The sequence below is a fragment of the Petaurus breviceps genome, unplaced genomic scaffold (assembly GCF_028583685.1).
Source record: "Petaurus breviceps papuanus isolate PSGF00001 unplaced genomic scaffold, PetGlider_PUasm1.0 174, whole genome shotgun sequence".
Classification (NCBI taxonomy): Eukaryota; Metazoa; Chordata; class Mammalia; order Diprotodontia; family Petauridae; genus Petaurus; species Petaurus breviceps.
This window is the reverse complement of record NW_027185761.1, coordinates 28,370,194-28,386,643: the sequence shown is the minus strand read 5'-3', so window position 1 is coordinate 28,386,643 and position 16,450 is coordinate 28,370,194. Positions and strand designations below refer to the sequence as shown.

At 37.3% G+C, this 16,450-nt stretch overlaps 1 protein-coding gene across 1 annotated transcript in view; it reads left to right on the top strand.

The window, feature by feature from the left end:
• LOC138158096 (metabotropic glutamate receptor 7-like) overlaps positions 1–12,629 on the top strand; it is a 345,256-nt gene extending 332,627 nt beyond the window's left edge. Inside the window, exon 2 of the mRNA XM_069084053.1 lies at positions 10,654–12,629. Coding sequence (XP_068940154.1) covers positions 10,654–10,893 — 240 coding nt within the window. The 3' untranslated portion in view covers positions 10,894–12,629. The remainder of the gene's footprint in view (positions 1–10,653) is intronic.
• The last annotated feature ends 3,821 nt before the right edge of the window (positions 12,630–16,450 follow it).

Genomic DNA, 16,450 nt, shown 5'->3' with positions numbered 1-16,450 from the left:
TCTTAGGAGACAGATTTGTGGATTATTTGAGGGTGGGGGATTGAGATATAGCTTTGAATTCACAGAAGTTAAGATTTGAATCCCAACCATGCTATCCAGGCCAACAAGGGCAAGTCATTGTCATTCTCTGTTTCCCCATGTATATAAAAAGGAGGAAAGGGTAGATGAGATGTTCTTTAGCATCAGTTCTATCTCAGTGTTCTATAGTACACTAGCAATATTTCATTTCCATGCTATATGCCATTCTTTTCTGTTGTTGTTATAATGGTACAATAATGAAGGATAGGGACAAAACCTATGATTTCATCGATGTATGGAACTCCTGAGAGAGGAAATTCCCTCTATAAAATAAGCAGGGCAGCACCTTCTCTGTAACTTGTAGTCTTAGTTACCTGGAGTACAGAGAATTTTAAGTGTCTTGTGAAAGGGTCATTCAGTCAGCTGAGTGACACTGGTGTTGCTCAGCTCTTCTCCACAGAAGTATACTCAGTGATAAGTAAAAGAGCTGGTGGCAGACAGCTCATTTTAGATATGACCAGAAGGTCTACCCACGTATACATGGCATCTGCTAAAGAGAAGTTGTGAAAGGTGTGTTTCCTGGTCCCAGACTAGTGGAGACCTTGTGCTCTCAGAGCATATTTTAGCCTTCTTATGAACTCCTCATATTTTTAATTTTTATTGGTGTTCTGTTATCTGTTTTTTGCTTCTTTGCCTTGGTGAAGACGCCTTATGTGCTGATGACATCACAGGTCACTAAAATATTCAGGTGTGTTCATTTGTTTGCTCTGATCTCCCTAGGTTAAGCCCTCACCATCTCTCTTCATATGGTCTACTCTAATAGCTACCTAATTAGTATCCCTAACCATGTCAGTCCCTCACTCAAAATGTTCTCTGATACTATGAGATGAAGTAAGAAAGCTGGACAAGTCACTTAGGATTTTCAGCTTTCATGTTTGTTTGTTTTTTTTCCAATCTGTAAAATCAAGGAGCCTAGCATTTAAGGCCCCCACACTGACTCCAGCCAATCATTTTAGCCTTTTTTTCTATTGCTCTTCCTCATGTCCTTAGTGTTTCAGTCAATAGCTGAACACCAAACACACCATTCTATCTTTTACCTCTGTGTATTTCCACATTCCATCTCCTATGGAACTGGAACGGGACAATGTGGTCTAGTTGAAAGAGTATTGGGTTTAGAGTGAGACGACCTGAGTTAAAATCTGATCTTGTATGCATACTGTGTATGTGACCTTGGATTTAACCTCTGTGGCCTCAGTTCCTCTGTTTGTAAAATGGGAGACAGGTTAGGCTAGATGGTCTCTGAGATTCCTTTATAGCCTGGGACTTTATACCTATGAAGTGCTCTGTACCGGAGTACTTGATGTGTAAGATTAGTTCATGAGACTGGATGACCTTGAAGGTTGTTTAGAGTTCTTAATCTGTGATACTGTTCTTCATGTCCACTTTTCTGCCTTTCTGAAGCATTCTCTTTGGGATCCAGTTTAAGTGATACGTCTTTGATATTCTGTGACCTCCCTGCATATATACATACCTACACACACGTGTGTGTATATGTACACATACATACACCACAAGTATGTATGTGTGCATATATGTGCTGTATGCAGGTGCACATATACATAGATGTGTATACACATATATTTTTTCCTTCTCAGATTTTTGTAGAGCACTTTATCTAGGCATACCTTGTATCCTATTCATCAGATATATTGCAGGCTCTTAGAGGAGTCTAAAATCCATGAGGACAGGGCTTATGATGTATTTGATTGGGTATTTCCCAAGCCTATCACATTATATGACATATAGTAGACACTTAGTAAATGTTTTTGAATGAATAAATTATAATCAGGAATCTAGAACCATAGACATTTTAGGACAAGTGACTGTAATTCATTATAACTAAAGGGAAGTTACCTAATGGCAAAAGGTTGTTGACTATTGGTTTTAAATAATTCAGAATTATCCTGTAAAGTATTACCTAAATAACTAGGGGTAGGGGGGAGACACCTATTAGACTTGACCTTGTTTTCTACTAAGAGTCAGGAATTAATTTTTCATTGACCAAATGGTTTCTTTCTTTTTTTTTTTGAGAAAGTGTCCAATTTTCTCTCTCCTTTATAAAAGGAGAATAGGGAAAATAAAGAGGATAGAGGGAAGAATAACAGAATGAAAGGGAAGGCAAGCTGGTCCTGTGAGAAAGGGTTAAAGGTATTTGGGCTGTTTATCCTGAAGAAGAGAAGGCTCTCGGGGGCACTTAATACCTGTCTTCATATATCTAAAATGTTATTACGAGTTGTTCTTTATCGCCAGACAAATTTTCCATCTCTATGGCAGACTGACAAGAGGAAATGGACTTGAATAGCAGCAGTAAAGAATTTTGTTAGATGCCTAGAGAGGCTGTGGAATTTTTATCCCTAGAGGTTTTCGAAATAGGATCACAATCATCCATCTTCTTGTAGGTTTTGACCTGCCTAGAGGCAGTGGACTGGATCAGATAACCTTTTGAGGTCTAGACCTTCAGCCAAATAGTGAGGCAAAAGTAATTTGTCCTTAATGCAAATTATATTTAAAAATCCAAGATGTTGATTAAAAGACATAATGCTAACTGTCATTGAGATTGTCTTGTTGTTTTGTCAGTTGAGGATTTTAGCTTATATCTAACTACAGCAAACAACTCAGAATAGTAGACCTGGTTGGCTCAAATTGCGAACATTGAAATTAACATATGAAGATTTGTTTTATATGCTGCCCATATACTTTCAGTCTTCTTCTCCTTATTGCAAAGATATCTTTATGTGTGTACATCTTTTTTTTTTTGCATGCATGACTTTCTATATAATCTCTAACTTCTAGTTATATAGTATCACTGTGTTCTGAGCATAAGAGATAAGAACGACAAAGTCATGGCAAGTTTGTATAATTCTAGAGGTGTGTTTTAGTCTCAAATTAGAAATCTACAAACATCTATAATCAAAGGGGATAGACTCTGGATGCTAATCATTGCCAGAGAGTCTATATGACCATGAAGAAAGAAACCTCTTTCATAGGGATTTTCATTCCTGAAATTGTGGGTACAGTTTAGAAAATGCATTTGCATTGGGGTATTTGACAATTCTGATGTTTTACTATAGCAACATAAATGCAGATTCACAGTGAAATTGCTGTTCCTTTAGAGGCCTGAATATATCTTTATTAACACTCGTTTACAGGTAGAAAGTGATTTTGGCAACGTAGGCATCTGTGCAGTAGCACAAAGCTTTTAAATTTCCTCAAGTTGAAATTGACGGAAATGTATTGCTATGCTTGGCTTCTCTTCTTTTTATTTCTTAGGTGGGAAGTTGTTGTGTGGACTTTTTTAACCCAAAGGTTTTATTCATCTGGGAGGTGTTCTATGTAAAATGTTAAGCCACAGAACCTATAGCATCACATAGGAAGCAAGTGTATGATGAGAATTATAACCTTTGCCCTTATCTATACTAGTATTTTCTTTAGAATTAGAGATTGATAATCTATAGTATGTTTGTCAGTGACAGAACAGCAGGTGATTTTCTTATTTATTTATTTATTTATTTATTAAAATTAATTTGTTTCCTTTTGTTTACAGGATTCAATTCCACAATTCTTTAAGTTTCACATTTTTCCCCTCCCTCCCCATCCCTCCCATGGCGGCATATAGTCAAGTATAGGATCTGTAAATACTTTCACATTATACATTAGTCAGGTTTAAGGACAGATTGTACCAGCTGGAATGAAAAATGGTAAAGAGGACATAAAACCAAATAAGAGAAGGAAAAAGATCAGGTATTTTGCTTCCACCTGGATATAGACTTAGTTCTTTCTAGTTCTTTCTCTGGATGCACATATTTCTCTCCATCATGAGTCTTTTGGGATTGACTTATGTCACTGCCTTGCTGAGAAGAATCCATTCTATCAAAATTGGTCATCACGCATACGTTGTGTCTGTAATTGTGTACAAATTTCTCCTGGTTCTACTCTTCTCTGTCAGCATCAGTTTGTATAAGCCTCTCCAGGTAAATATGAAGACCGTCTGCTCTTCGTTTCTTATAGCACAATAGTATTCCATAACATGCATATACCACAACTTGTTTAGCCATTCCCCAATTGATGGGCACCCACTTAATTTCCAATTCTTTGCCACCACAAAAAGAGCTGCTATAAACATTTTTGTACATATGGGTCAGCAGGTGATTTTCTATGTCACGAGTCTGCTAGGGAGAATTGTGTCTATGGCATTTGGAGGAGAGAGGGCTCACCCTCCAGAACCATTGTCCTCCTCTTCTTTAAGATTATCCCTCTCAAACTGTCCAAATTCTGCCCCTTATTACTTTAGTGAACTTGGAGAAATCATTTCATCACTTTGGGTCTGTTTTCTCCTCTGTAAAATGAGGGTGGAGTAGAGGACCTCTGAGGGATCTCCTAGCTCTAAACCATTGATAATCCTATGATCCTAGACCCTCTGCTCACCTTGAATTCTGTGTCCCTAAGACTTAAGGAACAGTCTGTTGGAGGCTGACCCTTTCTGTCAACCTACCAGTTTCTTCCTCAGATTTAGTGCATGAAAAGCAAATAAGGATATCTCTCAGAGCTGTGCTTTCCAGCAAGCAACTATATTGCCCAGGCTTGAGCTAAGGCTCAACACAAACAAATGCTTTTAGTAATCTGATAAACTCAAACTAGCTCAAACCCAGTTCCCTCCAATTTCCTGGAGACAAACAGATGAATGAAGTCCCTACTATTCTTGGGTTACCGGAACAAGGAATTATGCCCTAGGTCAAGGTTTAAGTGGGTGGATCATACCAATTTATATTACCAGATAATATTTGCAATAATAGTAATATTTACACAGTACTTTAAGCTTTACAACATATTTATATGTTACATCATTTGATATTGATAACTTCTGTGAGTAAGGTAGTAAAAGTTCCACTTTCTTTTTATTTTACAGAGAGGTAAACTAAGGCTCAAAGCTATAAAGGCATCTAGAAGGAACAGTGGGTAAGAGCCCTGGACTTGGAGTTGGAAGACCTGAGTTCAAATCCAATTTCAGACATTTATTAATTGTTTGACCTTGGACAAGACACTTAACTTCTCTTAGCATCAGTTTCCTCATTTGTAAAATTAAATAACCACATCACAAGATTCTAAGGACCAAAAAATAGAATATGAACATATCACAGACACAAAGACACACATATGTAGGTGTATGTACATATGCACACACATTTAAACAATCTATACATATAAATATAATATAAATATGTATATATGTGCATGTATATATGTATATACATAAAACCTTAAAGAAGTATATAAATGCTAGCTATTATTATCTAAGGACCCACCAGACAGTATTGGCAGTACTGGAATTTGAACCCCCTGTGATTTTTCCTCTACGTCATATAATAATATCTCATCAGAGGAGCTCCCAGGGTCATATGGTCATGAAAGTGCCCCAGCAATTAAACCAGATACAATAGTGGCTGGCTCTCTTGACAACTAGCCAGAACCATGACCCTAGTGTTTGAAGTATCCCTGCTCCTGGTGCTTGTCTGAGATAATTGCCTTTATATATGGGCATTAGCTGCAGATAACTCATCAGAGCTGCTTACTTATTGGTTCTTTCCCTATCTTGTTCCCTCATATTTTCTTCTTCCTTGGGTGCTTCATTACCATAACCTCTGTTATAATTTAGTGAACCAGTCAAATATCTATATGCCTGTGTGATAGTGTTAGTGATGGTAATGTGATGGTCCATGTGTTTTGTGTGTGTGTGCGTGTGTGTGTAAAGAATTTGTTGTGAACCATGCATTAAGGGCATTCCTCTGTCCTTGGTTGAAATTGGGTCTATTATTGCTAATGAAAGTAGGGAGTTTTGAAGATCACTTACCTTTGGGGTTAATATAAAGTCATTTTTTAGAGATTGAAGAAACTGAGGAAATGGACAGAATTAATAACCTGAACTAGGACATGTTTCATCAATCACTGAGCGCAAAATCCATCAGGCATTTGTATTCTGCCAAACAACCCCCTCTCAGAAGTATGCCTCTGACAGGAAATGTTAATGTAGGGGGCAGTCAAACAGAAAGAGCCAGAAAGTCTGCTTCTGGTTGTTGGAGAGAGCCAGCAGAAGACCCAAGGTTCTCCAGGAAACAGGCCTTTGGAAGAGACCCATAGAATTATTTTTTGAAGCTAGGACTAGATGCTAAGCTAGATCATAGAGAAGGAAGTTGAGACTCCCTGAAGATTAGGGCCAGACTTTACAAACCAATGAATATGCTTCAGACAAATGGGAATAGAGCAGAGAGGATTTAAAGGAGCCCAGAGGCATAGAAAAGGACTGCAATGTCAAGACTGCCCTTGTTTGAAGCCCAAGGAGTCAAGTTTTGGTTTCAGATAGAATCACACCTTCTTCAAGCAGGCCAGGACAGCACCAGAAAACTGTAGCACAGCCCGGGGTCTCATACCCATGAATGAGTCTAAGAATCATTCCATCTGGCAGTGATGCCTAGGAATATTCCCCAAGGGCTACAAGTCTGGAAACTTGTTTTAGTCACAGTCACTCACTCCAAACAAGATGGATTCAAGAAAGAATCTAGTTGCATCATCCAAACAAATCTTTGTCTAAAATTTAAGTTGCTATGACAAGAATTGGGTATTTTCTAAATTCATTTCTCGATATGCTTTTGTACTCTCTTCTTTTCCCTTTAGCTTCCTAGTTAAAGTTCCTTTTTGAAGATTGTCAGCTTAATTAAAAGGGAAAGGCATTTCCCAGTATTTTAGAAGAAAAGAGGTATAACATGTCTCTCTCCTCCACCATTAGTTACGTGGTGCAGTGGCTAGAGTATTGGCCATGGGATCAATAAGATCTTCTTTCAAATCTGGCCTCAGATACTTACTAATTGTGTAACCCTGGGCAGACCACTTAACCTCTGTCTGTCTTTGTTTCCTCAACTGTAAAACTGCAATAACAGCATCTGTCTCACAGGGTTGTTGTGAAGATCAAATGGGGTCATATTCTTAAAGTATTTAGCACAATGACTAGCACATAGTAGGTATATAATAAATGCTTGTTTCTTTGCTCATCAGAACAACTCAGGGCCACCACATGACTCTAGAACATTTTGTTGCCTCCCAAGTTTATGAAACTATTTGGTCAATATCTTTTTTTAGATCCATAGCTCTGAGATTCCACTACTGTATTTCTATGCCAAACCGTGACAGGTATACCTGCACTGTTATTTATCCCCAGTCCTCTGGTTGCCCCTATAAGGTTGGTGTAGTCTTTGTAGGCATCATATGCTGTAGGATCTCTTTGTGCAAGTATAGTGTATGTTGTGTGATGTCACCATATTAGGGGTCTATACACAACTGTCTGTGAAATGTAGTCCTGAGAATATCCCCAGTGATTCAAGCTCCTGATCCCAATTATTCTGGCACTGTGGAATTCATGGACATATAAACAATATGCTCCAAAAAGGCAAGTGTGGTCATTGTATAAGCCCTCCCAGCTCAGGATCTTAGGAGAATCTTGAGAAATTAAACAGATAAAACTGAAAACTAATGAAGTGGGCAGTTAGAAACATTGACTTTTCACCCTGCAAGATGTCTTGGAATATACCTCTGTAGTCTGGCTGTTATTCTGAACTTTGTTTTTGTGGCTGCTTTCACTTCTTCTTCTTCCCACTCCATACCTCACCATCAATGAGAAAGTAAATTTAGGTACAGCATGTCCCTTGAAGAAGGTGTTTGAACTTTCAAGCCATACTAATCATTTTACATATAATGTCTCATTTTATCCTCACTACAATGTGAACCATTGGACAAATTATGAAATAGGACTCAGAGGCTCAATACCTTGCCTATGATAAGAAAGCTAGTGTGAAAGCCCAGATTCAAACTCAGGTCTTTTGACTTCAGATTCAAAGCTCTCTCTAGTTCTTGGAATATATTTCATTTTGCCTTCTGCCTCTTAGAAATACCAGATTCTTTCAAAGCTCAGCTCAAGAGTAATGAACAAATGAGACCTTTCCTTATCCTTCATTCCTCCCCAGTTGTTGGTCCACCCCCAAAAAGTTATTTGTTTGATATATATATATATATATATACATATATATATACATATATATATATTTATCCTTACAAATATTTATGTAACCTCTAATGAGATACGAGGGTTATTATCCCAACTCAAACTCACACTGGCAAGTTGGGTCCCAAGATTGTTGCTACAAAGCTACATCACTCATTTGTGCAAGCTCTTATTCTAATGTCTTTGCACCAATATCATATCATTTCCAATGAATATCTTTTTAATACCTTTGATTGGCAGCCCACTTTCAATTAAATCATTTAACATCAGACTTTTACAAAGTTTTAGTTCCTGAGAAAATATAACAAGAACAGGAATTGCAAATATTTTCCTCCAACACCAGACACACTTGCCCTCTTTTAGCATCTTGGTCCCTGGGGTGAGTGTTCTCAAAATTAAAGGGGTAGCTGTGCATTCACTCAACAAATTTATTTTCAAATATAGCAGATTTACTTATAGGACACTGTCTCCATGTTAATTCACTGCTGATTGTGGTCCAATAGGTCCCTCTTCAGAGTCTCAGTCCTCACTAGGATTAGCTTATGCAAGTTAATACTCTCATATGAACTCAAGTTCCTTGGACCTCTTGCCAGTGACTCTTTCAACCTTTCAAAGCTTATGAAGAAGCTTATAAGTCTAGTTCATTTTATCCCCAAGACTCCATTACCTAAGTGTGGAAAAGAAAAGATACCACAGAGACAGAAAAATAGCCATGCCAGCTCATGACCAAATATTAGCCCAAGTGGGAGGAATAGTCTGCTGGTACTACTTGTCTTTTGCCACCTGGAGAGGTTTATAGTAATCTTTGCCTTGATCACAGCTAGGAAAAAGAAAAATATATTTTAACTACTTAGTGCATTTTGTATATACTCTTAGGTCTGGCCTAGCAACTGATCAAAGGGCTTTTCTTCACCATGCACTAAGTAGACAGGTAACTCTCATGAAATACCTGTACATAGTTTGAAGTGGAAAGCCAGACCCCTTCATTCCATATCATAATGTACTTCCAGAAACATGGTCATCACATGTCTGTGTGAATCCCCTTCACATGCTTCTGGGATTTCATCGACCAGTTCTATATCTTACACACACACACACACACACACACACACACACACACACACACACACACACACACACACACACACTGTTTCCTTCAATAGAATGTAAGTGCCTTGTGGGTAGGAACTTTTTATTTTCTCTTTTTTTTGTTTGTTTTTGTTACTTTGGTCTCTGTGTCTCTAATCCTATTTGTGTGCCTAGATCATAATGGAAACCTTATAAATGCAAATTGAATCCAGCTAGGCAATATCTCTTTTGCCCTGCTACCTTAGCCTTTAATCTCATCTCTATCCAAATCAGTCCTTTCTCTCTCTAATCTAATTTTAATAATCTAATCTAATCTCTTTTGCTTTTCTTTCCACCTTACCCTCTGTAATCCTTCACCATTTTTTAAACAAACTCTTTTTTTTTCTCTAGATCTCTTTTTCTCATATTATTTTGTACTCAAATTTAAGGTTTTTTTTTCAAATTTTGTTTTGTTTTGTTTCTTGACACCAAGGCTGACTTTTTTTTTTCACTCACACCCCCAGTCTGTGTGAATTCTCCTTATTCATCAATCTCTTCTCCTCCATTAAGGTCATTCCATCCTATCCAGATCCATCCTGTAACTCAGTCATCTATGATTTCTATATCAGTCACCATCCTCTTCAATAAGTGCAGGACCTGTTTCACTGTGGTCTTTCTTAACCCAGACTCTGTCCCATTTATGCACCATGGATTCTCAGTTTTTCTGTCTCTTCATCTTTTGGATGAAGCTCTCTGAGCCCTGATTTCATCATGTGACTATCTTAATCTATTTCTATTATGTACAAGGGAGACAATTTGTGAACATATGGCCCTGTGGATCTATAGGACAACTGAATTTGATCTAGAGGTCAAAATTCCTAGTTAGAGTTCATTGCAGGTGGTGAACTAGAAAATCACATATTAGGTTCAATTAAAAATGAAAACTGGTGATGTTTAGCCTGGGATAGAGATGGGATGGTGGCTTTAGCATCTGTTTCAAATTTTTAAGGACTGGTGTGTGGAAAATAGCTAAGGGTTATTCTGTTTTTTTTTTTTCCAAAAAAAGCAGAAGTGGGAACAACAGGTGGAAGCCAGGAAAGTCAGCCAGAAGTCAAGAAAACAAACAAAAAACTTCCTAACCATGAGAGCTGTCCAAAAGTATAATGACCTTTCTCAGAGATAATACATTCCTTATTACTGGAGGTCTTCAAGCAGAGGTTGAATATTTCAAATTTTTCAAGTAGAGACTGGACCGGATGGCCACCAAGATCTCTTACAACTCTCATATGTTATCATCCTCTTGTACTAAAACATAGTTCATTTTACTGTCAAAAAATAAGTGACCTTTTTGTATCACATTTATCTTCGACTGGCACAAACCTTGTTAAACTAACCTGTTTGTAGTGTTGCATGTCATATCCTGATCAATTTTTGGTGTGATCTTCTATCCTTTCCAGATCCCCCAGATTAGCTATGCCTCAACTGCACCAGAATTAAGTGATGACCGGAGGTACGATTTCTTCTCTCGAGTGGTCCCACCAGACTCCTTTCAGGCCCAAGCCATGGTCGATATTGTGAAAGCTTTGGGATGGAATTATGTCTCCACTCTTGCATCAGAAGGAAGTTATGGAGAAAAAGGTGTTGAATCCTTCACCCAGATTTCCAAAGAGGCAGGTAGGAAAAGTACTGAACTATAAGACTAACACCCTATAAATATCTCTGTCCTTATGTTTTATTCAGTTTACATTATCCTATCACTCCAATTTTTTTTTTGCTTTCACACTTCTTCTAAAGTGAATTTGGGACATGATCATTTATAACACTTGGTTGGCTTTCAGAAATAAAGTTTTTAAGGGTGCAAAATTTAAACTGAAAGAGTACTAGTAGAAAACAAAAGAAACTTTACTAGAATTGATATTACTGCTGATTAAAATCTCACAAAACATGTATAAATATTATAGCCCTGGTGGAAACCTGCCCATTTGCAAATACTTGCACATGAATGAATGGCCAAATGGCCCCTCACTCAAGTGAAGGCAAACATTTAGAACTGTAAGAAATAACTGCAATGGTCATAGGCTTTGAAAGAAGGGGTTCTGGGTTACACAAAGCATTTCCTCTGCCTAATACTAACCAGAACAAATAATATAGAACTAATAGCAGATAATTCTGAGATTTTGAAATCTCTACTTTCATAGCAGAAAAAATACAGCCAATCAACTTCATACTTGGAAATGAGTTTATTTTTCTTATCTCAAGTTAGAGCCAAGAACCCTAAGTATTTGGTAAGACTTTACCAATTATTTATATTCAAATAGGCAGGTTTTCAAAGATAGATTGTATAAAATATAATTCCAGTTGATGCGCAAAGTTCTTTCTCTGATTTACATTTGGAAATACTTTCAGACTTGAGCCATTAGGTTCTGTTCATAAAATACTTTCCCTAAAGAGATGGCATTCAGCAATAAGATGCTTATTTTATTTTATTTTATTTTATTTTATTTCCCCCCCCCCCCCAATTATCTTATTCTTACTGATATTTATGTGACACTTTTGTACTCTGGGGTGATTCAAACAGAGAGATATATCATGGAAAAAGAGCGTGTACAAATAAAACAGGAACTTAGATTGTGAAGTTTACACCGTAGGCATTTGTGTTATTTTTGCATTCAAGTTTATCTGCCTCAGTATGGCTTTCTCAGTCCAGTTTCCTCCTCATTGAGATGAGTTGGTTGGACTAGATCACCTCTCTGGTTTCTTTCAGATCTATCTGAAGACCTGAAGTCGTCACTGTTATCATCCACTCTTCATGCATACCTGTTACTCAAGTGCTTCTATCTTAGCATGAGTTACCATGAATTAAAAGTTCAGATTTTTATGGTTATGTCAAGATTTCGTGCTGATTTTGAAAACATAGTGAAAATTTACGACACAGTTGCATTCCTAGAAACACCTGACCTTATTTCTCCATGTGACTTCAAAGGAAGCAGCTGTTGTTGCTTTCTCTCCCTTTTCTCAGGGAGTTATTTCAACTTTATTATTATTTTTTTCTTTCTCTTCCGGATTCTCCCTTTATTAACTTTGGTGGGAAGAGCAGAGTGTTACGTGATCAGTGAAGGGATTGTAGAAGGAGGTGATACTCTTGGTTCTCTTGCTGCTATTCTTATTGGAGGCCTTTGGCTTTGTTTCTTTGCCTCCTTTGATGCCTTCTAAGTATCCCTTTACTCTAAGTGGAAAGCGAAGGGAGGAATAAAGATTACATTGGATGACAGAATTAGGGTACAAATATAAATATCCTAACAGAATATGATGATGATCTGAATTTAATGAGTGAAAAAAAGAAAAAGAATTATAAACCCTAGACTTCAGTCTAGAAAATTTATAGAAGTATAGAAAATAAACTTTGCAAGTACAAAATTGAGGAGGTGTGACTAAACAGTAGTGGAAATTTAAAAAATAATAATAATATAATGGTTTTAATGAACTCAAACTCAGTATTAGTCAGTTTTAGGAGGAGATAATTATAAAACCTTGCATGCTTTTAGATTATGATGAATATCATAATGCTCATATCCCAGGGGATTAAAGAAATCAAAGTTCTGCCATACTTTGCCTGGTTAGCCAAGAATAACATTGGCATATATCTAGAGCAATTCAACAAAGAGACTGTGGAGATCATCATATTGAAAGCCATTTAAAGTTCTTTGGCCCAACAGAGAGAAATATTAAGGAGAACATAATAGCTGTCATCACGTATTTGTAGATCTGTCATGTGGAAGAGGACGTATACTTAGCTTTAGAGAGCAAAAGGAAGAACTCTGGGTCAATGTTGCTTAAAGGCAGATTTTGGCTAAACATAAGGGGAAAATTCTCCCAATTAGAGCAATTCCAAAGTGAAATGGTCCGCCTCAGGAAGCAAGTGGTTCTCTCTCACTAGAGAGCTTCAAGTAGGAGCTATGTTACCACTTGTCAAGGATATTGTAGAAGGGATTCTTCTTCAAGTATAAATTGGAATTCATGTCCTCCAAAGTATTTTCTAACTCTGAGATTCATTACCCTAGAAAGGTTACTTGAAATAGCAGATGTCCCAGTTGGGTACCAGTGATTTTTAACAGGCTAGAATGATTAGTCAACTATAATAAAATTACATTCATTATCAGCAAATGAAAAGTTCTGACTTTTGGTTCAAAAATCAATCGCACATTAATAGCATGGGCCAGAGGTGTGGCCAAAACACAATTCATGTGAAAAAGGCACTATGTAGGCTGTATCAAAAGAAGCATAAGATCCCAAATGATGGAAATGGTTGTTTTACTGTATTCTGCCCTGTTCATTCCATGTCTAAATATTGAAGCTACTTTGGGATCATATTTTAGGAAAGACTTTGACAAGCTGGAATATTTCCATGTGAAGGTAATTCATGTGGTAAAGTGATTTGAAATCATTGTATAAAAACAAAAAACAACTAGAAATATTTTGCCTGAAGAAATAGGTAAGTGGGGACAGTGATGGTTGATTTCAGATTTTTTTTAGGAACTGTCACAAAGAAGAGAGGTTAGATTTTTCATACTTGGATCCAGAGAAGAACTAAAAGGATTGGGTGGAAGTTGCCTGGAGGCAAGCATAAATACCTCATCTCCAGAGTTGTTCAAAAGTGGAATAGATTGTCCCAAGATGTACCCAGCTCCCCAGGATGGCAGGTTTTCAAATAAAGACTGGAACTCCACTTGTTAAGTATATTTTAGAGATGCTTCCTATTTAGGGATGGATCCTTGAAGCACCCCCAAATTCTGTGATTTGGTGAGCTGGAATAATGATATTTACAGCTGTGAGCATGCAGTTTAACTCTAGAGAATTAGACAATTGTAAAGCATTTTGTCCTACTGTAAAGCTTTATGTCCTATGCAAAAGCCAACAATTGTTATTTTATATTATCATTCTTTTATAAGTGTCATGATGAAAGACAGCATTTTATAGTGGTCAGAAAGCCAGCCTTTAAGTCAGGAAGATGGGGATTTAAAAATCCCACCTTGGAGCCATGCTGAGTCTTTGATCCTGTATAACACACATTAACTTCTTAGTGCTCTCAGCCACTCTCTGTAACTCTAAGATGCAGAAAAGATGCCAGTTTGCATTGACAGAGCGATTGATTAACATAGGCATTAGTTACATAGGCATTCCCCATACTAATGAAATTACAAGTTCAGAGATCATCCCTATTCCTAAAGGTCATTACACAGGATTTTTATACAGTATATTGAGTATTTACAATAATATATTACTATGTTACATCAAGGGGTGGCTAGGTAGTTCCTAGACTCAGGGAGATGAATTCAAATGTGGCCTCAGACACTTGCTATCTGTATGACTCTGATCAAGTCATTCAACCCTTATTTGGGTCAGTTCCTTATCTGCAAAATGAAGACACACTGGAGAAGGAAATGGCAAACCACTACAATATCTTTGCCAAGAAAACCTCATGGACAAAGTCCATGGGGTCACATAGAGATGGACATGACTGAACAACAACAATGTTATATCAACAGTGGCAAAATCAAAATAGCAAAAACCTAATGGGTGTGGTATCATATTAGCCAGGATAATTTGAAAATGGCTTGTGTAAAGGGCATGAGACCAAGGTGACAGGTCAGAATTGGTACTTAGTTGTATAAACATTCATTATCCTAAAGACATGGCTGTTTTGAAAGTCATCCTCATTCTCTGTGCCAACATTGGAGTCCAACTGTTGTCTCAAAGGTATTGAAGCATGTGAGATATGTAATGTGGTCACATCTGTTGGTCAGGATTTGCTTCCATTGGGCCAAATAAGGTTGTTCTTTATGGCCCAGTTGTGACAGTGGATCCTGAGGCACACCTCTGTTATTGCTGGCTGTAGCTTCTCTGTGGGCTTAAAATCAGAATTAAGAAAAACAAAAACTTGGGTCATATATTCATGCCTGTGTGCTCTAAAAGAACCCAAAGATTCCTACCAACATAGCCTCAAGTAGCTGCATAGATTTTTTTTTAGGATTCTCTGCATCTACAAGGTCACAACCCATCAGCAAGGACTCATCTATCATGCCCCAGAAAAAGGAAATAGACTCAATGATGTCAGAGGAAACTAGCCAGTATCTTCACAAGCTGCCATCTAATTCTTTTTGGCAAGCAGAAGTCTATTCACAGTCTTTCCAAACTGACAGTGGGAAACTGGAAGAATGAAAAAAGAGAGAATACCTTTCTCTGAAGAAGTATTTTCAAAGAAGGTTCTGGGATTGTTTCTGGGATGATAGTGTTTCATCAGAGTTGCATTTGCATAAATACCTCTATTAGTTTGAATGAATGCAGATGCCTGAATTAGCAAAAACAGTTTAGTATTTAATATCACAGGGAATGACAAAAGTAACCAAATCTACTGTAATTTAAAATTTAAATTAGTCATAATACCCCAGGTTGAAAAATATACATAAATACTTTCCCCCAGGAAAAGGGTGAGCTAAATGTTTATAATACAGAAGAGAGGTCAAAAACCATCATAATCCTATGGACATAATATAGCTACATTGCTTATTGACACAAAGATGATTCAAGTAATTCTCATAAGAATATCAGGATTCTCTAAGAACTTACTAAATAGTGGGAGAATGTTAATGGTCAGAATATTGGCTTCTGTTGTAGCTTTGAAATGCTGACACCTTTCCAAAATAGGTTGGCATTCTGAATAAATCTGTTTCTCGGATAAGAAAGTATGATATTTCAATCCTGTGCTTATAGAGATAGAGATTAGGTCTATGATTTCACTGATTTGGGGAACCCCTGTATGAGAAAATTTCTTCTAACACTGTGAGACAGCACCTTCTCTGCAATTTGTAGTCAGTTAAGTTGCCTAGTTCAGTAAGAGATCACACAGCCAGTGTTTCAAAGGTGGGATCTAAACCAAGGCTTCCTGGCTCCAAAATCAACTCTATCCATTTTGCCATGTGGCTTATAAATCTTATGTATGTATAATAATATTATTTTAAGGGCGTTCAGTCATTCAATTCACTTAATCACACATTTATTAAGCTGCTTAGGTGCCAGACACTGGCCTTACTAGAAACACAAGCATGAGAATGAAACATTCCCTGCCCTCAAGAAACTTACTTCACATCACAGAGATAATGTTTGCACATAATATGTATGCATGTATGTGTGTTTATATAGCACATACAGAGTAATTTGGGGTGATGAGAGGGGTAACATCAGGGGAATGAGATT